The sequence below is a fragment of the Electrona antarctica genome, assembly GCF_951216825.1.
Source record: "Electrona antarctica genome assembly, chromosome: 14".
Classification (NCBI taxonomy): domain Eukaryota; kingdom Metazoa; phylum Chordata; class Actinopteri; order Myctophiformes; family Myctophidae; genus Electrona; species Electrona antarctica.
In genome coordinates, this window is record NC_136795.1 from 24,675,164 (window position 1) to 24,700,254 (window position 25,091).

Below are 25,091 nucleotides of genomic sequence, written 5' to 3' on the forward strand. Positions count from 1 at the left end.
TGCTCTGCTTCCCATATTATTCACTCGCGCCCCGTCAAGAACGACGTATGCTGACTCACAGCCCCTAACATACTCCTCCATTTGGCTTTCCCATGGCCTCCAAAATATTCCCCATGCTTCAATCAATACGTAACCTGACTCCGCCAGATTGCGGCAGTATTGAGTTCACAAGTTCCCTCCTCCTACCTTGATCTGGTCTCTCTCAAGCAGAAACGATGAACCGGAAGCAGCGGGACAAAAAGTTGATATCTCCATAATAATTTCGAGTTGTAGTCTTGTTAGGTTGTGTTTACATTTGCGCTGTGGCAGCGCTTCAATACGTCATCAGTCTTATGTTTATGTTTATGTTTATTACGGATCCCCATTAGTCCTCACTACAGTGAGGACTACTCTTCCTGGGGTCCGAACACTCATACAATCAATTTAAAACGTAATACAATGTATTTTTTCATTACATAGTTAAAAACAAAATAAAAGAAAAACAATTGAAGCTTTCTGTCTTCATACATTCCAGAAAATACACCACACTACAACAAATCTATACAACAACTTTACAGTCTTGTGTTGATCCCGCCTCTAGCGGCCACATACGGCCGCATATCGCTCCGATCAGATTTTGTTCGGAGTACATCGTCTCTGCCCGAGAGGGACCAAATGGGAGCAGGAGGAGGAACTCACTGCTGCATGCCACCACTTAGGTTAATCAATATGTAGCGTCTCCTGCCCAAACCGCTACGTTGTCCTTAGGCCCTGGACTGGCCATGCCACCACTTTGGCCGCCATAGCTCCTGCCCAACCTGCTATGCTGCCCTTTAAGCCCTGGTCATGCTACTGTAGGCTATACGGTGCTGCGTTACTACTTGCCGCATGGCCCGATAGTTTACTCAATAATTAAGGGTGTAAAAAATGTTCACCAATATATTTGGGTAGATAGTAGTTTCTGTTTTCTGAGTGTGGCTCTTTAGTCGACTGGTAACGTTCTGTGCCTGTGGAATGGGGAACCCGGGTTCGCCTCCCGGGCCGAGGCTACATTGGTGACAGCGGTGGGATTGGGTAACCTGTCCTCTACAAGTATGTTCCTGGGCGGCACAGACCTTAACCTAGTAGTCGACAGCTCCGTCAGTCTCCCTGGGGCGGAGGTCCCCCAGTCTGTCGAGCCTAGCTCCTGGCTGGCGTGCGTGGACGCGCTTCTAGGTGGGGGGCGACTGCAGGCTATACGGTGCTGCGTTACTACTTGCCTATCGGGCCATGGCTCTTTAGTCAACTGGTAACGTACTGTGCCTGTGGAATGGGGAATCCGGGTTCGCCTACCGGTCGAGGCTACACTACCACTTTCCCCTCTGTAGCTCCTGCCCAAGCCACAACGCTGTCCTTAGGCCCTGTTCATGCTCCCACTTTGCTGCACCTGCACTGTCCATTCCTCATGTGTCTGTCCAGGCATTGTCTCCATGCAGCTGCTAGTGTAACACACTCTACCCTCTCTGCCACGTACCTCCACCTCCAGTTGCTTATACTGCATCCTATAGCCTACTGCATCCATGCATGAACTGTACAGCAGTTCCACCAATAGTCAGCCACCAATTGTCACGATCCGGGACATGTGCTGTATTGTTCCTTGTTTTGTAGTAATAGTTAGTGTTTTCCTTTTCAGTAGTGTTTCCTTGATTCTGTATTTTTGTTACTTTCCTTGTTTCGTAGTTTGCAGTGTTTTTTACACTGTACTTTTATTTTGTAGGTTGTTATTGTATCCTGTGTTGATCTTGTTATACCTGCCTTAATTGTCTCATCAGTACTGTGATTAGCCTATGTTTTGCACCTGTGTCCTTTTATTCCTATCCTATCCCTGTGTTGATGTCTGTTAGTTTCACCTGTATCATGTTAACCCTGTGTACTCCCCTGTTTTTTCAGCTCCCTGTCAGTTTGTCTCAATAAGTTACATGTGTACCTGTTTTCCTTGAACTCATTGTAGTCTTTGTTTAGTTCCACAACTTCCATGTGAATGATATGATTTCTGTTGGTTTGGAATAAACCTCCCACATGTGAAGTGCTTTGCCTCTGCTCCTCTCTGTTCTGTGCTTGGGTCCTACCCTCTTGATTCACAGTCAGCCTGGGGCCCTGGGCACACTTGAACTTCCATGCGCGGACAGAAGAAGCTGTGTTTTGCGTCAATTTCCGTTTTTAGACAGCTGGTGGATGGAAAAGAAGCTCCACCCACGAGGCAGAATGCTGCTGGGGCAAGCTTTTCCGGGAATCTAGCCGACGCGGCAATCTGCCGCGTGGGTGGAGCTTCTTTTCCATCCACCAGCTGTCTAAAAAAACGGAAAGCTTCTTCCGTCCGCGCATGGAATCTAAAGTGTGCTCAGACCAATTGTGACACCAGTGCACACCACAATGCTGAAAGCCACAGTGGAATATGTGGAATATTTTTAGCAACACATCTTGTGTGTGAGTCCATGGCACAAAATATCTTCAGATAATTTTAAGAAATAATAATAATCTTTATTGTACCGAAGTATATTCATCTTCACAGTCTGTTCAAAAACACATAGCACAGAAAAAATATATCATCCAGAGGGGTGCCCTGGGCGCAGCCATTACTGGGGTGGGTGTACCATTAATTTGTCTATACAACGGGGCAGTTTGTTTGATGCCTGATGACTGAGGGGTCCTTTTTCCACGCTAAGGTTCTGTAAATTGGCTTCAGTGTCATTTGATATTGAAAGTGCTAACCGTGTGATTATTGTTCATATCAGAAAGTGTGGGTTTGGGAAGTCTGATGATCTTGCATGAAGCAATTTGGGTAATACTGAAATGTTGGTTGAATAATGCTTTTGTACAATAATAACATGGCCCAATTAATTACTTAACAGTCAATAGTAGACAGTCTAAATTAGTAGCTTAATGAGTATAGTATTAAAATGTTATTATTATTTTTTTATGTCCAATGTATAGTTCATAAAGTTAACATAACTATTTTAATTTAAAGGCATTTTAAATTAAAAGTGTGCGACGCGTTTTGAGCTTGTAGATCGGCTATTTTTGCTACGACAGTAATATGCAATGTGGGCCTCGGATTGTGGGACTATAGTGGCCCTCTCCACTCTCCAAGTTGCCCACCCCTGCAGGTCTAATGGTAATAAGAACATTCATGGCCCCTTAAAGGGAAACTTCACCCTTTTTGCAAAACAATATTTGTTAATGACGTTAACACTTTCCTGGGGGTCTTTATGTGTGTAATATGTGGTTTTGGATATTTTAGATTTTAGCAGTGAGCCCTGCAGTGTCTCTGTCATCGACACTGGGCTCACTTAGGGACTTTAAGCAACAACGGTTTTCAGGACGGCTCCGCTAGGCGGAAGTACGGCGGCTATGATGCCGTCGCCGTAGCTGTCAATATCGTTGCAAACAATTGTAGCAAACAGCCGTCGGCGACGGCGACATTGGTTCCCATGGTGACGCGTCTATGCAGCATATGTATCAAATATAAACACTTTTATTTTAAACACCCTGTCGCACGTCAGCTAACTTGCCGATTCTTACATGCACTGGACATGATCAGCAGTGGAAAGAGGAAGGTGGTGGAGCAATCTGTCTTATTCTAAAACCGTTTTAATATGGTATTAGTGTTATTTCTTCATTCAGAGCATTCCAGGTGATGGAGCAATCAGTGTAAATGTATGACAGCTATAATTTCAATAAACATGGTTATGACACTACGTATAAGTGTAGCTTCTTCCGTAGTAGAAAGGGCTGCGACGGCAAGCAGGGTTATGTATTGAGCACTGATCCATTTCCGATTGCCGGAGCCGACTGCCGTAGCCGTCGCTTAAAGTCCCTAATTTCCTGCAGGACTACATGTTGTCTCAGTAAGACATCCCTCCCCCTATCCACAAGGAGGAGCAGTGCACCAAAGCATTATGGGAATTGTAGTCCAGAAAGGAAGTGAGCCCAGTGTCGATGACATCAGAGACACTGGGCTCACTGCTAAAATCTAAAATATCTAAAACCACATATTACACACATATAGACCCCCAGGAAAGTGTTCCACATCTTCTAAACGTGATTAACATAGATCTTTTAGCAAAAATGGTGAAGTGTCCCTTTAATACCTGGCTGAAGGCTCATTATCAATACTTATATCACCCTCTGGTGGACACATCTGATATTGCAATCTTGTTTATTTTATCTTCTTCTACATTGCAGTCTACTATTATGTTGCAGTCTACGTTTGTAATTCTACTCAAATGTGACTTTTATACTGTGGTATTACTACCTTTTCTTAAGGAAAATATATGAGCACATCTTCCACAACTGATTTGGAGAAAAATGGAAATTGAGGAAAGAATAAATGAATAAACTGTACATGAATTAGGCCTAATTAATTAATTTAAAAAAGTTGCGATCACTTTACTCGCACAGTTCTTTACAGATGTAGGCTTCATTTAATTTCTATATCCTCTTCATCCTCATCATGACCTCTTCATCATCATCATCATCATCATCATCATCATCATCATCATCATCATCATCATCATCATCATCATCATCATCATCATCATCATCATCATCATGTGTGTGTGCATGAGACTGTGTGTGAGACTGCGTGCGTGCATGCGTGCGTGCGTGCGTGCGTGCGTGCGTGTGTGCGTGCGTGCGTGCACGTGCACACGTGAGATATTTTAAACTTCTTTAAAATCTTCGCAGCTCTTCCCTGTACAAGAGCTGCGATAATTTAGGCTAACTTGAGTAGGCCTACAAAGTACAAAAAACAATAGCTCACGCAGCCCCGCAGTGATTCCAGGTGGCATGCCACTTGTAGATACCATAGAACTTTGCACATCATTGTAATCTGTCCTTTTGTCAACATACTGTTTGATCTGCTAAGCATAGGGTGAGGCTGGAAGGGAGATTCTACCCAGATCACACATGACACTAATTGACTTCACCCATGGAGCACATTGCAGTGCATGCATGTTAAGATATAATCTTACACATATGTGTAGGGCCTGTGACCTTTAGTTTTATGTCCATTAAGGTGCATCAAAATTTTGCCATTTTAACCTCCTGATCTGTTCCTTTGATAAAATGTGCCACTTCATATTGTTAGAACATATGCAAACTATTTTTTCAATATATATGGTGATTTAGACTTAGAGGTCCAACGCAGCATGTCAAATTTTGGTAAAAGTGCATTTTTCTATTCTATTAACATAACATATGTTTTTGGAAAGAGCAAAATGTGTTTAATAAACATTACATTTTCATTGAAAGCATCACTGAAAAATGTTTGACAATTGAGTCTTTAATTAGTCCTTCACTGTGTTCATGTTCAACTGGTGCTTGCAGCAGCAAAGATTGGGCTGCTCACAGCGGTAATGCTCAACTGCTTGCAGCACATTCTACAGATCTTGCTCACTCTTCGCTGCTGCCACAAACTGTTGTGAGTTTGACTTGACCCCATGCTTGTCGCAGTCATTGACAATGTTGATAGCACGCACATCCACCACACTTGCCTGGAATGATGCACTGGTAGCCCAATCCTCTACATTGAGTGTAATGCTGGATCGATAGAGAACCAGCAGTCTGGGTTGGCAAGGTCGGCCAGCCTGGTGGTCGGCAGAAGGACTGGAAACTCTGGCTTGCACCAGTGCCAAAGCGCTGCTGTGGGGCTAGCATGGGAAGATCATCTGGCTTGTGATCCAAGATGGAATCCGCAAGTGCACGTCGCTCATCAGCTGGCACCATGGTGCTGAAGAGTGCCAGGGGTGGCTTCTCAGCAGTCAGGTATACCAGAGGTGCCTCTCCAGTGCTTTCATGGCTGATATTGCATGCCTTGCATGCCTTGCATGCCTCGTCAACTATAGGGGACTTCGTATCTATGGGCAAAGAAATCACTAGGGCTGCTCTTAATGCCTTTGTCCTCTGCCTTTCTTTGACCAACGTTAACTCCTCTCTTTGGTCACAGATCGAGGCTCCTCATGAATTGCTGGCATCTCTATCACCTCACAGACTTCACCTTCCTGAATTGCTGGCACACTACTTTGTGGTACACCCCTCTCTATCGTCTCACAGTCACAGACTTCACATCCTGTCTGTTATTGGCCCCTAACTACCATCCTCCTCTCTTCCCTCTCTTTCCCTCCCCTTCTCTGCCTTCCATCACTTTCTCCCTCATCGTCTGGAATGATGGCATGGCATTGTTGGTTGTTACAGGGGGAGTAGACATTGAAGTATGACTTCCAAAAACATAAATGATGTAATTGGCTGAAACAAATAACAAAAATCACACCCGTGTGAAGTGAGGGGCGCTCTTATCATTATACATCATCATACATCATTCATATATCATCTCATGAACAACGGAATTTATGTGATTGGTTGGTTAAATTTACGTCATATTTGGCAGACATTTGACGTATATTTCTCCTTTCATTGTCAATGGCAAATAGGAGACGTGGGGACAAAAGCTGTATATAGGAAGCGAAGGGGCACTGAAGTGAGGGGCGCTCTTATCATCGTACAACATCATGACGCAAAATAGACACTATGCCTATTGGCTCAGAAACTATGAGTAAAATTCTCCTTTCATTGTCAATGGGAATGTAATGTTTGTGTAGAACAAAGTTTGTGAACATACACTAAAAGATGGATATACAGTAGGAGGGGCTAGCACCCCTTCAAAACTAATCCTAGACAAACCACGAGTTTATATAGGCCTACTGTACATTGGTAAATGGTTATAAATAATGTATGATAACATTGCAGTATATGTAAGAATCATTAAATAGTGTACCAGTAATTTAATGTGTAGGAAACCATTATTTAGGAAATTATTTTTAAAGTGGAATATGTATTGAGTTTTTTTATGGTTTATATGAAATATTTTAAACATGTGACTTGACGTGACGTGTTACATTTTTGTTGTAGCCCAAGTCATTAACAACCCATTTCTAAATTATGATATTAAGGCTGACCCAAAGTTGAAACAGTTGCCAGGGGGACATCTTTGGGCCTGGGGTCCTCATCATTGGATATGTTGTTCCCACAACCGAGTATTTTACCCTTTACTGGAGGTCCTAGGCCCTAAAATGACCCCATGAGGAAGCGTTGACCTTTACTGAATTGCTTCAGTTTCAGGTAATTTGACCACCTAACTTCAGATTTAGGCACCCTAACATGTGGTCTTTAAGTGGTGGGCCTGTGGTCATCTTAGTGGCTAGGAGGTCCAGTGAAAGGCCTACATACTCTCCCAAGATGGAGGAACAACCTTTTACAATCTGGGAACCCTTATAGGCCTTTGTATGGCTACAGTGCGACTGGTTCAATCCTACCCTAAATCTAGGCCTAAGACGTGACACCTCAAAGTGGGGTACATTGCATCCACTGGTCAATCCAAGAGCCTACCACTCCACTCTCTTGATATGTTCTTTCCCAACTCTTGGAGAGTATGTAGGCCTTTCCCTGGACCTTCTAGCGGCTAGAAGGTCCAGGGAAAGTCCTACATTGTAGGACTAGTAGCATGCCAAAGTTTGTGCTATTGCCATTGAGAATGCATTGGAATGCATTAAGTTAAATAACTCAGAAACTACAAATCATTTCAAAGTAAAAAGTTCCAGCATGTGTCTCCACAGTAAGCTGAATTATAAAATGTGTGAATAGAGTTTCTAGGTGAAAGTAATTTTTTGACGTGCCATAGAGCTGCCATTGAGCCCCATTATACATTTCTCAAATTTGAAAGCATTATATTTCTAAAACTATGAAACATTTCAAAGATTTCTTTTCAGGCAAACATGTCCACCGTAAGATGAACCTAAATAGGGTTGAATGGGGTTTCTAGGTGTAAGTATGTAGGACTAGTAGCATGCCAAAGTTTGTGCTATTGCCATTAAGAATGCATTGGGCGTTTAAGTTAAATACGGGGAGGACATATTTTGACAGCAAACTGCCTGTCATATTTTCTCCCTATTCCAAAGCCCCAGCCCAGGTACATTATATATTGAAACTATTTTCAGCAATGGTACACTTGTTTTTTCAGTGAGTAGATCTTGTTGAGCTGGTCATTTTGAAAGTAGATCTCACGTCATAAAAGTGTGGGCACCCCTGTTCTAGCCCCTAGGATGACCTTAGGCCCACCACTTAAAAACCACATGCTACGGTGCCCAAATCTGAATTTAGGTGCTCAAATGAACTCAAACTGAAGCAATTCAGTAAAGGTCAACACTTCCTCCTGGGTCATTTTAGGGGCTGGGACCTCCAGTAAAAGGCCTAAATACTCTCCAAGAGTTGGGGAACAACATATCAAGAGAGTGGAGTGGTAGGCCCTTGGATTGACCCAGGACCAGTGATTAAATGTACCCCACTGAAAAATAGCAGATCTACAAGCTCGTAGCGTGGCACTCTGTGCCGCACTAAGAGCTTGTAGATCTGCCCAAAGTTGAAGGGCTTCAACCTTGGGTACTGGGTAGCTGAAGTTGAAGCTCTGCCCTTCAACTTTGGGCACTTTTACATGTAGGCTGACCCAAAGTTGAAACAGTTGCAAGGAGGACATCTTTGGGCATGGGGTCCTCATCGTTGGATATGTTGTTCCCACAACCAAGAAGAGTATTTTACCCTTTACTGGAGGTCCTAGGCCCTAAAATAACCCCATGAGGAAGCGTTGACCTTTACTGAATTGCTTCAGTTTCAGTTAATTTGACCACCTAACTTCAGATGTGGGCATAATTACACCATTGCTTCAGTTTCAGTTCATTTGACAACCTTCTTTCAACTTTGGGCACTTTTACATGTACCTGTATTACAATTTCTATATTAAACATTTAACAATTATTTCCACATTTTTCTACATAGGCCTATTTCCACAATTTTAGGTGGAATGTATACATCCATGTTAACATGCATGTTTAACATACAGTATGCGTTGTTAAACATTCCTAAAATATCTATAAATCATAATCTAAATTGAAGGTAATAGGTGTAGATGACATTTCCGTAGTTTCTGCAACAGAGACTTTTTATTTTTATTTTTTTAATGTTTTTTTTTGCGGCTTTGGCCTTTATTTTATATTTTTTATAGAGAGACAGACAGTAGGCTGACAGGAAATGGGGGAGAGAGATGGGGGAGTGACAGTAAAGGCCGTCGGGATCGGGATTCGGGAGTCGAGCCCGCAGCACACTGCCAGACTCGGACTACCGGCCAAGGTGCCTGGACCGCTGAGCCACGGCCCAGGCCCAGAGACTTGTTTTACATGGGTGGGGTTGTTAGCTCAATTTGGTTAGGGTTAGGGTCCATTTGGTTAGTCGCCTGATATAACAGAGGCTGTTGCTGTGCCTTCTTCACCATGTTGCCGGTGGATGGTGTGGTGAGTGGATCGTGGGTGGGCAACAAACATAACATGCCCCTTGGAGACAGATTTAAATGTTACCGGTGGCAGTGTCCCCTGTCTTATATCTACACTGCAAAAGTGGTAAGTTAACTCTCAATGTAGAAATGGGAACCAAATGGACCCTCAACCCTTATGGGTGCATATAGTTCCCATAAGCCATATACTGATAGATAGGAGTCCATTTGGCCTGAACATCTAGTATTTGAACAATTCAATTATTATAATTTAAAGAAAAAGAAATACAGCAACAAGCTGAATATAAGAGTTGAATAAATGAAAAACAGCTGGAGTCTCTCATCTTGTTTGGTCCTCTTCTCCTGCGGAGATGCGTTTGCCTCGTTTGACCACAGGTTCCACTCCTGAACATCCTCCATGCCCTCTTCTGTTTTCTCTGTCATCTTCATCTTGTTCTTCACGTCCTCCTCCACGCCCCGGTATAACGCCCTTACCTGCTTTGTCCACTTGTTCTCTTCATGAACTTCCTCTGTCTCCGCTGTTTTCAGGACACTGTCCTGCACTGTCTTCGCCTTCTTCACGTCATGGTTGCTCGATCGCTCTGCACCGAGGAGCTGTTCCGCCAAAGCCTCCTTCTCTCGGATAATTTGGAACTTCTCCTCCTCCCACTTGTTCCTCTCGTGCCACCTCTCCTCCTTGAGCACCGCAATCACCTGGCAGCTCCTCTTCTCCTCGGCTTCCATCTCCTCCAGCCACTTCTGCATTTTTGTCATGTTGAACTCCTCAGTCCTCCGATCTTCCTCCATTTCCTCAATCTGCTCTTCCTGGACAAGGATCCTTTCGATCAGTTTGTCTTTCATGGCCTCCCATCCCTTCTTCTCTCTTACGAGGGCCTGGTTCATCTTCTTCAAGGCCTTGGATAACGTTCTTCTCCGCATGTAAAAGAAACCAAGCACACCTGCTAAGGCTGCCGCCGCGACAGTGCACTCTCTGACTTTATTAAACATGAACTGTTGAAACTCTTCAGAGGTCCATCGTCCCTCACGGGTGCATATCTATAAAGCAGTCAATCCGTCATTTGTTTATATACTCAAACTCTCACTAATTGATGACGTCATGGTCACTCTGTTGGTAGTATGTGACTGTTTCTCAACATCTGTCCTGGGGACCACTAGGGGTCAGAATGGACCCTTGCAGGTCTGTAACTCTATAAGCCGCATCTGCTAAATGCCTAAATTGTACATTGTAAGAGTGTACAATTGGAAGTAAATCGATTGTACATTGGGGTCCCAGAGATACACAATGGTAATTCATTCATTGGGAGATCTAAAGGTCAGAGGTCCTTTTTTGACAAATGAATGTGAGCTTCAGTTCATGACCGTTTCCCAGGCTCACAAAGTGTTTGCAGACCGGTATAACCTAAATGGCGTTATATCAACAAGGATAGGATGATTAAAATATAGGGCTGTCTTTCAGAAATGAATTTGGACATGTGGAAAACTTTAGTTAAACATGCAGAGTGGCGACGAATCCTTGGTATCTTCATTCGACTGAGACAACTTTTCACCGCTGTACATGGTTGGGAAAACTTGGGATCTTGCGTGTCAGTGGGACATGTCCCGTGGACCGGCACCAGTAGAGGGGAACCTTTAAACTAAACAATAGACACAGTATTTGCAGAAATATCAGTGCTGGGACAAGTAGCAATGTACATTTATAAGCCTCCCCCCATGTTCACCCCCCATGTGGTCCACAGTTCAGTCGACGGGACTCATGTTTCCCTGATGAGATTCGTCAGATTCTGAATCTTCGCTTTGGTTGACATGTCCACATGCTTGTCTCCAACACTGACGATCATGCCACCAAGAATGGAGGGGTCACACTTTGTTTCCAGCTTGATAGTTTCACCCTTCTGAAGGAAACTCTTGAGGGCAACCTTCAGGTCAGCGGACATGACTTCATCCAGAGGGTGAGCGGTGGTGACAGAACAGAGCACCTCTCCACGGTGAGCACTCATCATCTTCGCAAAGGCGGCGATGACGCCGCCAGTCAGTGTCAGGCGGCCGTTGTCCGCCAAAACATTGATGAGGTTAATGGTGATATGGGAGAGTTTTGCCCTGGTGAGAGCGTTACAGAACATCTGCTGTTTGACATTGCGTTTCACGTGGGGGTCCACGACGATGCCGGAAAGCTTGGGGTCCTTGATGAGGGTAGAAACTTGGGCCAATTCTCGCTCCACCTGATCCAGCTTGTTGTGCTTGCTGGCCGCAGAGTACAGAGCAGTGGCGTAGCGGCCCTCGACTCCATACACCTGGATAGGAGCTTTAACCAGCGAGGCGTGTCTGATCACAGACGAGCTGAACTGACGGACATGCTGTCCCAGTGTGTGCGTTGCCATTTTCTCCTACAGCTGTCTGTCAAAACACAGGGATTATGCGAGTTGTGTTGGACTTTATAAACACATTTCTGCTATATAGCTTTGCGATTGTTTGACTGAGTTATGGTTACTACTATGTTGATTGCAAATATAATAATAGTATAAATTCAATTAATGTTGCACTGTGGTTATTGTTCAATGTATATTGTATCTACGAAATGGATGATATCCCTTCAAAATGGCCTAGATGAAATCAACTCTTGTTTTAAAGGTGTGGCATCAAAGGGGTTCAGCACTCATCTGAATGGATGTATGATATGCTGCCAAATTATACCCAAATAAAACTGACATCATCAACATCATGTCAGTATTGCTCAAATACGGAGTTCCATACAGCTCAGGACTATTACTAGAGTATGTCGATTTGGGCGAAATTAAGATGATGATGTGATCAGTCTGTATCAGACTCCATATTTGGGCATGGTTTCAGCGATATAGGCTAATCATGTGATTAAGTGCTCATTTTCAGCAACGCCCTAAAACACACAGACAGACACACACATTCAAACCTGGGAGCTGACCAGTAGGCTACAAACTCAGTCTTATACTGTTGGCCACTAAGCATCTCTATAGTTGGGGGTTCAGTGCCTTGCTCAAGGGCACTTCAACGGTGTTGGGTGAGTGATGACCAATCACTTCCCGACCCAGGTTTTTCCTGCCTGCCCGGAGAATTGAACCGGCAACCTAATTCAATATTACTGTATATAGCCTACTGTAAACAGTGATTCAAACATTTTAACCCAGATATTAATTAACCGACCCTTATGGGTTTATTTGGTTCTCATTTGACATTTGTACACCTTCAGAGTGAGGATTTTACAGTGTAGATAGGCCTATAAGATAGGGGACAGTGCACGGATGGTAAATAAACTATACAAGTGGCTGAAAAAATATGAAATCAATATTAACACCTACACTACATGTCACAAAGGACCATTAATATTCATCAAGGCTCATTCCTATGTTAATACACGCTGATGTGACACTCGGCAGCCTTTGTAAACTATGTTGAAGTGTGCATTTAAGGGTTGTTCTTCTAATCGATGCATGTCATGCGTGTGCCCCTGAAAAATATCTGGGCGGATGGCGTGGTAGGGTACTGCATGCATGCCAATGACCAATGCAACACTGTTTTGTTTTATGAGGTTCGCTAGCCCCTTATGCCTATAGCTGTGTGAATGATAGCGATGATTTGATTGGCTGACTAAAGTACATATTGAGGATAAAAAGTGGGCGCGGGCACATATGCAAGAGAGCATATGTGGCAAGAGAGCACCGAGCGGGTGTCTCTTCCTGGTTTTTAAACAGCTGGTGGAATGACACTTGCGCACGGCTTCAACTTGTAACGTCGGGAAAGGGCGCATCAGTAGATTCACTAAGATGCCAAAAGCAGCATTTTGCCGCGTGGGTGGAGGCGTGGAGCTTCATCTCCATCCACCAGCTGTTTAAAAACCAGGAAGAGACGCCTGCCGCTCACGGCTTTTGGTATCTTCGTGACTCCACTGTGTGGAAGCACCCAAAGGAGCGTTTCCGTTTTTTTACCCACGCTACAAGTTGAAGCCACGCGGGAGCGTCATTTCCATCCACCAGTTGTTTAAAATCCCGGAAGAGACGCCTGCTCTAGGCATTTTTTGACCGAAGATATGTGCTTGCGCCCAGAAAAGTGACACTGAAAAGTGAAGACGCAAATTGCGATTGATCAGAATGAGATGATGTATGATGATAACAGCACCCCTCACTTTTACTTCACACGGATGTGATTTATTTTAGACTCGAGCACTAATTAAGCGTGACATCTTGTGGCAGCCAGCAGTTTAAACAAACATTACTCTGCTGCGTGTCTGTCACTCCCCATCTCTCTCTCTCTCCCCATTTCCTGTCAGCCTTCTGTCTGTCTGTCTGTCTGTCTGTCTGTCTGTCTGTCTGTCTGTCTGTCTATCTATCTATCTATCTATCTATCTATCTATCTATCTATCTATCTATCTATCTATCTATCTATCACACCGACACGTGATAGGCTAGCCAATATTGACTCTCTACTCCATAGAGTATATACTCTACTCTACTGTAACATTTACATTTACACCACAGTAGGTCAGGAGGATATCCCGGTGTGAACCCGCCCCGCCCACAACCTGACGTCATCGCTACGTCAGCCGGTGCCAACGTGGAACGTCGACGTACCACACACACACACTGGAGACACTCGCGAGACACCAGGAAGTAAACCCAACTGTCACACACAGCACAGCAGTAACCTGTGTGTTACTCTTTTATTTTATTCTCTTTTATCATATTTACTTACTGCTGTTATATTAAAGTGTCACATTATTATTAACGATTACCTCACCGCTTCAGCACCGAGGAGCGACGCCTGACGGCTGCGTTCATTCAACACTGAAGGTAGAAATCAACACTGTTCACTACATTCATGTTAACAACAACAACAACAACAACAACAACACAACTACTGCTACTAGTACTACTACTACTACTACTACTACTACTACTAATACAACTACTACTACTAATTATTGTTATTGTTATTATTATTATAAGTCAGCTGATTCTTGGTGTCTTTGAGAGTAAGTTTTGGTCACATTGTAGTGAAATCGTCAGTATTCATTTAACCATCCATAACTCCCAGACCTTTTTCGGGTCCATAAATACATTTGTAACACTTTGGGAGTTACATCAACTGAATGATTTTTACTGTAGGCCTAATAGAATAGCATCTAATAAGTAGGCTATACACAATTACACATGCATGCTTTGACATATTCCAATAGATTCAGTAGGCTATAATCAGCCTTGATATCTTGCGTTTGACATGCATAATTGCATATGGATGTTAAAGTAACAAGCCGTCTTATCTGGGATTCGAACCGGTGACCACGGGTCTCATCATCCAAGAGCAATACCCACTTGTTCAAAGGGGGAGATATTGAGCTTATAAGCTTTAGGCAGGGTTACTTATTCCATTTGGTTTCATTTCCCCCCTCAAGAGTTTTAGATCTATAAGGGTCCATTTGATTACCAACTCTTTTAGCTGACCACTGGTTGAGAACCCGAAATACTAGCGGAGCTAGTACCCTCGGGGCGGACAACTAAGTATATAGAGTTTACATTCTTGAGTTGGAATGAAAATAGCCTTGTTCTATGAGGATTGTACACTGATTCTGCACCAATATGACTATGCAAAGATGCACAGAAGGCTGCTTTCTTAAGCAAATAACATGTTAAAGAATATTACATTATAATAATAATGTAATATTCCACAGTGGTGGGCTAGCCTGGGAGCCATACCATTACGGTGATCAGGTCGGGAGCGGATGATCTTACTTCATGTTCTGTTGTAGTCTGATTTGTAGTCATCAGGCCGGAACCCCCCAAACCGGAATCAAATAATTGGGTACAGACCAGGCTTTCCTCTGAGGTGGAAAGACTGGTGACGCAAGGTTAGTGCTGGTGTGCAGGTACTTTCCACCTGGCCTGTTAGGAGTAGCATCTGCCTCAATACTCTGGAAACACTCTGCTACACCTGTACACCAGTGGGTCTCAAAGTGTGGTCCAGGTAACCCTTTACGGGTGTGTAACCCCGAGTGTACAAATGGATCCAAATATGCCCATAAGTTATGGGGGGTAAATAAAATAAAAAATAATTTGTGTCAATTTGTGTGAAGTGAGGGGTGCTGTCATCATCATGCATACATGTATATCAGCATACATCACATTCCGTGCTCAGCCAATCAAATCATCACAAATGTCATTCCGGCCAATCACTTTTGGCGTATTCACTTTTCTGCCCTCACTTGTATCTTCAATATGTAATATTGAAGATACAATTTGATGCCCACAAAGCTGGGCATCAAAAAATGTTTGAGAACCATGTGCTACATCAGAGCCTTCTTTTGAGAGTTGCGCCATTGAGGGTGTGTGTGTGTGTGTGTGTGTGTGTGTGTGTGTGTGTGTGTGTGTGTGTGTGTGTGTGTGTGCCAGTGTGTGTGCCAGTGTGTGTGCCAGTGTTTCCTGCAGGAAAAAGCTTTGCCATGGTGCTTGCCAGGGTGGGACAAAATTGTGATTAATGAATGAATGAATGAATTAATTAGATGAATTGCATAAATACAATAGGCATAAATGAGGCAACAAAATGGCAATCCATTGATATACTGATTGATATCTAAAAACAGATGTCTAAAAAAGTGTTATGATGATGAATGAATACAAGACAGTAGCCTAATAATGTAAATTAATGTAGTCTATCTGATGTGAGCCCCCACTCTGAGTTAAATGAACACTGGCTTTTGGCCATGTAGATTATTGGGGTCCCAATCCAGAGAAACCCACCTCAAACCCAAAACCCACCTGTTTAGGCTTTTGCTTTTAACTGTGTTTTGTACTGTTTTTAACTTGTTGTATGGCAACCTTGAGTGCCCTGAAAGGCGCCTTATCAATACAATGTATTATTATTATTATTATGATTATTGTCTCCACCAGGCCGAAGGCATGGGGAGAGAGTATGTTTTGCACTCCGTCCGTGTGTGTGTGTGTGTGTCCGTCCGTCCGTCCTTCCTTCCGTCCGTCTGTGTACAGCTAATCTCCGGCACCGTTAACCCGGTCGATGCCAAACTTTGCACACACACTTCCTGGATGGCAACGATGAACCTCTGCCCCGCATTTTCCAGAACGGCCTGTTATAGCGCCACCATGAGGCAGCTTTTCACATTTTTACCTAAAACTGCACCGATCTGTGTGAAACGTTGCATGCACACTCCCTAGTGGCCAAGGACAAACCTTTGACCTGCATTTTCCGCATCTGCCTTTTATAGCGCCACCAGGAGGCCCACTTTTGTAAAACACATTTTTTTATATTACTCCTCCAGATTCTGTCCAAAAATCTCACAAATCGTTACACAGTATCTCTATGGTCATGTGCTCAAGTCGGATCTGTCCCATATTTCATATTCCATCCTAATTGGCTATAATTGGCTTTCACAGTTTGCAAGATTGCCCCGTTTTGAACAAAAGCCTCAAATCATGAACGCAGCATGCAATTTACGTGAAATCTTTCACACATTTTCTTACTAGGCTGAGGAATATATCCCACCCTTTTCACATTGGCCTGTTATAGCGCCACCAACAGGTTGATTTTTGCAAAACACATTTTTGGAACAAAATGCCTCAAATCATCCAATTGCCAAATCAAAGGCAAACATGTTTATATTACTCCTAAACATTTTGCCAAACATCTCACACAGTCCTATCCTCCTGGTGGAGACCTGTGCCCAGAAGGGCACTTATTCTAGTTATTATTATTATTATTATTATTATTAAAACTATTTAAATTGAAATAGTTGAGAATCACTGAGTTAAACTGTAGACTATGGTTCATTCACAGAATATACAATAACATAGCCTAGAATTAATCTTTTCTGCATGCAGTGCTGCATTCCTGACAATGGGTTGTACTCATGGGTCTGTACTCAGACAGGGGTTAATGGGTCATACTCAGACAGACGTGTGTGCGTGCGTAAGACCTGGCCCGATAAAGGGAACGGAGATGTCACACCTCTCCTTCCATGGCTCTATGTTACACTAATGGCACAGAGCCTTCATTAGTATCATTTGTAAGAACTGTGAAGGAGGAAGAGGGGCAATTTCATACCAACATGGCTGCTGTGATAGAGCCTCCATAATCTCAAAGTCTTGTCGTATGGTGTCATGTCCCCCAGCCTAAAGGTTCAGTGGTAACACGATTACGTTCAGGGAAATTCCACCTGTGAAATCTGATGAGAAAAACAATGGATGACCTGGAGGTCCAGGCAGGCAGACCATCCAGCTTTTATTATCATCGTCACTCTCAGGTGGAAACCTTATCTCCACATTTCATCTTTTTGTAAGGTGAAACCTGACTAGTGACTACACTAGGTTGTGACACACAAACATATACACGTTACTACAATTATAATCACACTAATATAGGGAGGAGAACACAACGGAGACAGCGCTTCTTTCACCTGACAAATATCACTATGTGTGTGATCATTTCTTGTTTATCTAAAAATGCCTTCTAAATACAGTTTTCTGAAGAAAAAAAATGTATGTTGCTATATCAGTGGTGCTCTTTTCCAACTTTTTACAGGGACCAGTTACAAATTGCAGCCACCTGGCTCTAGGTGCTCTTTTAGAGCGGTTTTGAAGGAGGCTATTAGAAGTCATGACTGTTTTAGGGCATTCCACATTCTGTGGACATAGCAGTTTAACAAATTTGACCCCATTTTTGTGAAATAAATAAATCTAACCACTGATTGGCTGAAAGGATAATAGGTCAGGTGGTGTAATCACCTGATCAGAGGGTGGTAAATTACGGGCAAAATGTACTCCCTTCTTAGAACCATTTGAGATTTAAATTTATTGATTAATTTGGGGGTCCTTGACTTGAGTTAAAGCAGCACTTTAACCATTTTAAACCTGTTCGTAATTAATGCTCATTATGGCGCCATTTCTGTCTACTCCCTCTGTGTCTCATTGGTGGGCTGTGGACAGTTCAGAAAGTTCAGAAACCTGCCTACCAATGGAATTTGCTTCCAAACTCGAACAGAATGTATTGACAGAAAGTAGCTCATAACATGACAACGGTGGATTTTTTTGAGTGGTGTAAACCACTCCTACAACTGGCTTTTTGAGTGGTGTAAACCACTCCTACAACTGGCTTTTGTGTGCAGAAAAAAATGAGCATGGTTGCTATGTTCAAAATAATTTCTGACGTAATTAAATCACACCCGGGTGAACTGGATGACCGTAGCAACCATGGTCATTTTCTCTGCACAGAAAAAGCCAGTTGTGAAATCACATCCGGGTGTGATTTCATTACGTCAGATCAGAGCTGATCAGGCTACATAATACCTTACCTTATTTCATTACGTCAGACATTACGTCAGACCACAGCTGATCATGCTATATAAAACCTTACACCACTCAGTTCACACGGGTGTGATTTTTATAAAACAAAGCTAGACTTGACAGATACAAAGAAATCCAAGCTTTGCGTACTGTGGCAATCTTGGTGAGTTTAACGTTGTTTAATACAATCAGATGGGACTTTTCTGTTTGGATAAATAGGCTGTCAAGGGTTGCAACTCTAGATGCCAGCATTATAGAATTCTGAGTTGCTTGTGGCTACATGGTAGCCAGAGATACTGCAGCACGTAGAGTTACAACACACACATAACCACAAACTTAAAGCCCTGTTGTCATGTTTGTGTAATGATGATGTGTCACTATAGAGTCCGATATGACGGCGACACATTGTGAGCTTGTAGATCTGTCATTTGTGAAAATGTTTGTGAAAAAGGGCTCTATATGTTAAATACAGTTACTTGTTTTGTGAATAATTAAAGTTAGATGTTTTCGGATACTAAAGTTTAATGTATCATATTATACCTATTTCTTAGTTTATTTGTTGAAATGTTAAATGTTCTCGACTCCAAATTAATAGGAACTTTAATCAAATCTGTATTTCAAACTGGGATTCATATTGAAGATAGATTATTAATATTAATAGTAATATTATAAATAGTATTATTATTAATATTATTATTATTAATCCTTGCTGTCTTGTTTCCATTCTGGTCCTATGTATTCAATTCATGAACATGACATGAAAAATAACAAAAATAATCACAAAATGCTGTATGTACAGTTTGTACACACACAGTGGAAGAAAACATAAGAGGGGTGTAAAGACTAAAGGGTGATCTCTGTGGTATTTTGTAGTATAATGAAGAAACTAGACCTAGAAGTATAATAAACCAACTAGGCTTGAGCATATTTCGGGCTTTACATCTTGGTCAACCTTTTTTGTCACTGTCATGTTTCATGATACCAATCAAGTCACGTGTATTTGTCACCAAGTTCTTGCATCGCTTTGCTGAAATTCTCTCTCCACTACACTACTTCTGAACACATTACCTCATTAATGGGGTGTGGCATGGAGGCTCCGCCTGTGGTACTGTTGAGGCGTTATGGAAGCCCAGGTTTGCTTTGGCTCGTCTGTGTGGATTAGTCTGGTGTCTCTCATCCTGTTGTCAACACAACAGATTCTCTGTGGGGTTCAGGTCAGGCCAGTTGGCTGGTCAGTCAAGCATAGTAATCCATGGTCAGTACACCAGTTACTAGTAGTTTGTGCTCTGTGGGCAGGTGCCAAGTGCTGCTGGAAATGGAAATCAGCATCTCCATAAAGCTTGTCAACGTATGGAACCACAAAGTGTGCGGTACAATCTCCTGGTAGTTGGCTGTGTTGACTCAGGACTTGATAAAACATATCGACACCAGCAGATTAATCATGGATTTGCACACACATTCACCGTGAAGATCTGCTATGTTGTTCACCAAATACCTGCCTGTTTTAGCTGAATGTTTACCATGCCATGTCCAGAATAGGGCCTTTAGGGACTCAGTGTCACCTGTCATGGTGGGCCCCACACTAGCTACTAGTGCTACTAGCTACTAGCTTTTTTGGATGTCTTTCCCAATGTTGTTTAAATCAGTGCTTCTCAAACATTTTCATGTTAAGAAAATATGAAGTAATTGTCGTGTGTGCGTGTGCCCGCGTGCATCAGATGATGGTGGACCCCACACTGGCTGAGATGGGCAGGAACCTGGACCAGGCTATGAGGATCCTGGGAGATGGACAGAGGTGAGACCCCCCTCCCCCCAAATGTGACGTACAGAAGCAGACAAAAGCTCCCCACACTTCACACGAGTCTGATTTCTACCTACTACACGGCTTGATCGAATGCTTGATTCTGATTGGTCAATCATTATATTCAACTGTATTTTCAATAATGACGTCTGTCTGTCTGTCTGTCTGTCTGTCTGTCTGTCTGTCTGTCTGTCTGTCTGTCTGTCTGTGCCCCCCCCCCACATCTCTCTCTCTCTCTCTCTCTCAGTGAGCCAGAGGTGGGGACAGGGAAACATAAAAGAACCAGCATCCCTGGACCTCTGCAGGGGAAGTAAGACTCATCTCATTGCTAATCAACCCTAATCAATAGTGATGTCGTACCTAGAGTAGTGGCTCTCAAACACTTCCATGTCGAGGACCCCCAAATGATTACAATAATATATTAGCCTATCGAAAGTAGCCTGTTTTCAAGCTAGGCTATATTCGAGCTTGTAAATCCATAGAAATGGATCGCTGTCCCAAAAAGGGTTCGACAGTTATATATTTAAGTTTAAGTTCAGCTAAATGCTGTTTGTATAAGAACAGCGATTTGCACATCCTGCAATTTTTATTTTATTACAAAACTGTTTTCATGACCACAAATGAACACATTGAGGGCATGACTAATTTTCAATGATGCCGACATTACAATCGGCCTCATGGTGGCGCTATAACAGCCCACTTCACGTTTTGGCCTATAACTCTTGAACCTGGATCCCTTGGCTCATGACGCATCTCCCTACAGTATATAGCAGCAATTTTCGTCCATTTTTAATTTTCTTCAAAACACTTTTTGCTCATCCACCGACATTTTATCCAAATATCACAAAAATCAGTACACATGATCTCTGGACCGATTAAAACAACACTGGCAGAAGTTTGATAGTCTGTATCGTTCGGTCCTAATCGTCTTCTGAAGTTAGTGGGACGGGGCTATTTTACAAAAAATGCTACATATCACGAGTGGAATGTCCAATCCACCCCACATTTGTCGAGGGTGGTTTAATCAACAGAACCAAAAGCAATTCCCATCCATAGGGGTGCTGCAAATGCAAAAAATTTAACTCTTTGTTGAAAAAATAAAAAAATAAATTCGGGGGCACAGGGGTGATGTGACATTGTAATTGGTGGGATGGGCCTATATTATCGATTGAGGCAACCACACTTTGCAATCTTCCCAGAAATGATCTTTCTAGTTGCATATGAAGACAATAATAGATGCGACATCACTGTGAGAGTAACGTTATTGCATTGGACGCATTGAAGAGAAAGAGCGAAAATAACAGATCTATAAGCTAACAACGCGCCAGTGGGCGCCATATTTTGCGACACGTTGTGAGCTTGTAGATCGGCTATTTTCACGGCTACTTTCTTTTCTTTTTGAACATTTCTGATTATTTAGGAAATGTGTACTTACTTACTTACTTACCTTGCATATAATGACATGACAAACCGGGAGGCCAGAGTGGATGTGCTAGACATGCTATCTGAAAGTTGCTGGAGTTTATTTGTTGTTTATGTTGTTTTGCAGTGGACAGGACGTAGCCAGCATCCTGCAGCTGGTACACAACCTCATACACGACGAAGATGATGAAGACGAGGACGCACCCGTCCATGTGTACGTTTTACACTAACATTCCACACTAGTTCTCTGTCAGCACTGTTTGTCAAACCTTTTTGTGTCCAAGTCACAACGAAGTGCAAGGCCACATCACAAATCACATGCTACATCAGTGGTTCCCAAATTATTTCGGGGTGTCGCCACAGATGATTAGCTTAAAGGACAAGTCCGGACTAAAATAACATATAGGTGTTTCTTTCCTACTTATATTGATCCCAAATGACTGGCCATGGGGTCTATTTAGCAGAGTTGCCCCTGACGCCTTGTTTCCCCACCAGTCCCCACATGTCTTATGAGTACAGAACTCAAGTAAATGTACTTAGTTACTGTCCACCACTGGTTACTTTTTTCATCATCTTCCGTCTGTGTGCGTGCGTGCGCATACATGCATGTGCGTTCTGCAGGCCGCAGCATGCGGGTGAACAGGGTCACATGGCGTTGCTGGGTCACAGCCTGGCAGCGTACATGTGTGTCATGGACAGAGAGCGGCTCAGGAAACTCACCACACGTGTCATGTCTGACACAACGCTATGGCTCTGCAGACTGTTCAGGTAGGGTCGTGTGTGTGTGTGTGTGTGTGTGTGTGTGTGTGTGTGTGTGTGTGTGTGAGAGTGTGTGTGTGTGAGAGTGTGTGTGTGTGTGTGTGTGTGTGTGTGTGTGTGTGTGTGTGTGTGTGTGTGTGTGTGTGTGTGTGTGTGTGTGTGTGTGTGTGTGTGTGTGTGTGTGTGTGTGTGTGTGTGTGTGTGTGTGTGTGTGTGTGTGTGTGTGTGTGTGTGAGCTCATTGTTTTTATATTTGGGCATATTTTGGGCCATGTCCACAGGTTGGTGGTCAGAGGCTTGAGGATTATGGGTGTCCAAGTGTAAAGCAAAGCAGCTTGCGACATACTGTTCGATCTCCTCAGGCAGTCGGTCTATTTGGAGGAGAAGGTGCTTTTTGTACTCATGATTTTTTCCCAGGTGTTGGTAATATGACGTGCTGACTGTGAAAAGTTTATGTGCATGTGTTGCCTACTTGCCTATATTCTGTACATTTAGGGCTTGTTTGGATTCAAGCACAGAGACGCATGATGTTTCGCGTGTGTGGGATATCAGAAGCAACTGAAAACTACGCGAGACATGGCCAAAGCATTTACTGTACTGTACTGTACTGTACTGTACTGTACTGTACTGTACTGTACTGTACTGTACTGTACTGTACTGTACTGTACTGTACTGTACTGTACTGTACTGTACTGTACATAGATACTTGCTTCACATGCTTCACACATGAAAGACCAGCCACAGATTGTACAACTAATAAGAAGTGATGAATTTACAATTGACTTCTCTTATTACTTCCGTGACATTGGATGTTCATATCATCCCGTCCCTAATTCCAGGTATGAGAACGGTTCGGCGTACGTCCATGAGGATGACCGGGAAGGCCTGGTGAAGGTGTGCCGTCTCGTCATCAATGCTCGCTATGAAGACTATGCCACTGACGGCTACACCGCCCTGAAGACCTCACAGCCTGTCATCTACCAGAGCGCCACCTGCAGGCCTGGCCTGGGACAGCACCTCTGTAGCCAGGTACATGCTGTACACTTTGACTGGCACACCCATGCAAACACAGGCACGCACGCACGCACGCACGCACGCACGCACGCACGCACGCACGCACGCACGCACGCACGCACGCACGCACGCACACACACACACACACACACACGCAGTAATGGGACCCAGTAATGGGACCCAGTAATGGGACCCATCCATGGGATCAATCCTTGTTCTTTCTGTTGATGTTGGACGGTATTTTCATCCACACAAACGTGTTTGTTTGTTGTGTGATGTGACGTTGTGATGTTTGTCTCCTCAGCTTGGCCTGCCTCTCTCCAGTCTATGCACGGTTCCATGTAACACCATGTTTGGATCTCATCACCAAATGGTACCAACACCCATGATTGTAATTTACACATTATCTAAATCAGGTTTTACAGACCAAGGACCGCTTAGCTGAGAGAGATATGATTTTTTTTTGTTGTAGATTAAACTAAATTTCATAGATAACTTCATAGACTTGTTTGACAGCACTATCATGTGTGTTTGTTGACACCACCAACCACTTAAAGCCTCCGTTTAAACACTTGACACATACGTAGACACTTCTGAACTTGACACATACGGTATACCTGAACACTTGTTATGTTGGCATTGAGCTATTTTGGTGTGTTCTAATGGCAGGACGTGGCGTTGTTGGACAAACTGATCAAAGAGGATGTTGAAGCGGGGAAATGTCCACTGCTGTTGTTGGCTAACGCAGGTCAGTGTAAACTCCATTGGCCATTTTTGCATTGTTGCCTTTTATGCAAAATTACAAAGTGATGTAACAAATAAACAAGTTAAATGTTTTTTTGTGTGGTTCTCTCCTGATTTTGGATGAATTTGGTGACCCCTGGACATTTATGTTCTATTTATCAAAGAGCTGGAGAGACAGGGAGACCGCTGTTACTGAACAAACACTCTATCTATAGCAATGATTTGTATCTCATTCTCAATATAGAGCTTTAACTTTTTAACCAAAAATCTATGACAAAACAATATCACAATTCACAACACACACACACACACACACACACACACACACACACACACACACACACACACACACACACACACACACACACACACACACACACACACACACACACACACACACACACACACACCCACCCCTAGGGGTCCCCAGACCACACTTTGAGAACCACTGACTCACAGCGTTTCATTGTCCATTGGATATAAGAAATGTACTTATTTAGTATACTATTCGTATGGTCCCTAACTATGCGTGCTTGTTCCTCAGGTACCCCCGCTGCAGGTCACACTGATAAACTGGCTCGTCTGAAGGAGTTATGTGAACAATACAACATGTGGCTGCATGTGGAGGGGTACTGTATGAAACATCTAGTATTTGCTCTATGAAACCTAATATT

General features: G+C 43.2%; 2 protein-coding genes across 5 annotated transcripts in view; one reads left to right on the plus strand and one right to left on the minus strand.

The window, feature by feature from the left end:
* Window positions 1-11,109: 11,109 nt before the first annotated feature.
* On the minus strand, window positions 11,110-11,736 carry LOC306936808 (ATP synthase subunit O, mitochondrial-like; the record flags this gene model as incomplete). Its single annotated transcript, XM_079520432.1, has 1 exon — window positions 11,110-11,736. The coding sequence occupies one exon, from the start codon at window positions 11,734-11,736 to the stop codon at window positions 11,110-11,112; it is 627 nt and encodes a 208-aa protein (XP_079376558.1).
* Window positions 11,737-13,982: 2,246 nt separating this feature from the next.
* pdxdc1 (pyridoxal-dependent decarboxylase domain containing 1) overlaps window positions 13,983-25,091 on the plus strand; it is a 30,736-nt gene continuing 19,627 nt past the window's right edge. For 3 of the 4 annotated variants that reach the window (XM_079521198.1, XM_079521200.1, XM_079521201.1), the window contains exons 1-9: window positions 13,989-14,178; window positions 20,397-20,473; window positions 20,727-20,789; window positions 22,029-22,115; window positions 22,523-22,669; window positions 23,499-23,688; window positions 23,978-24,046; window positions 24,343-24,421; window positions 24,962-25,046. In XM_079521198.1, coding sequence (XP_079377324.1) covers window positions 20,397-20,473; window positions 20,727-20,789; window positions 22,029-22,115; window positions 22,523-22,669; window positions 23,499-23,688; window positions 23,978-24,046; window positions 24,343-24,421; window positions 24,962-25,046 — 797 coding nt within the window. In that variant the 5' untranslated portion in view covers window positions 13,989-14,178. Of the gene's footprint in view, window positions 14,179-20,396; window positions 20,474-20,726; window positions 20,790-22,028; window positions 22,116-22,522; window positions 22,670-23,498; window positions 23,689-23,977; window positions 24,047-24,342; window positions 24,422-24,961; window positions 25,047-25,091 lie in introns of all 4 variants that reach the window. The other variant, XM_079521199.1, reaches the window with a different exon arrangement.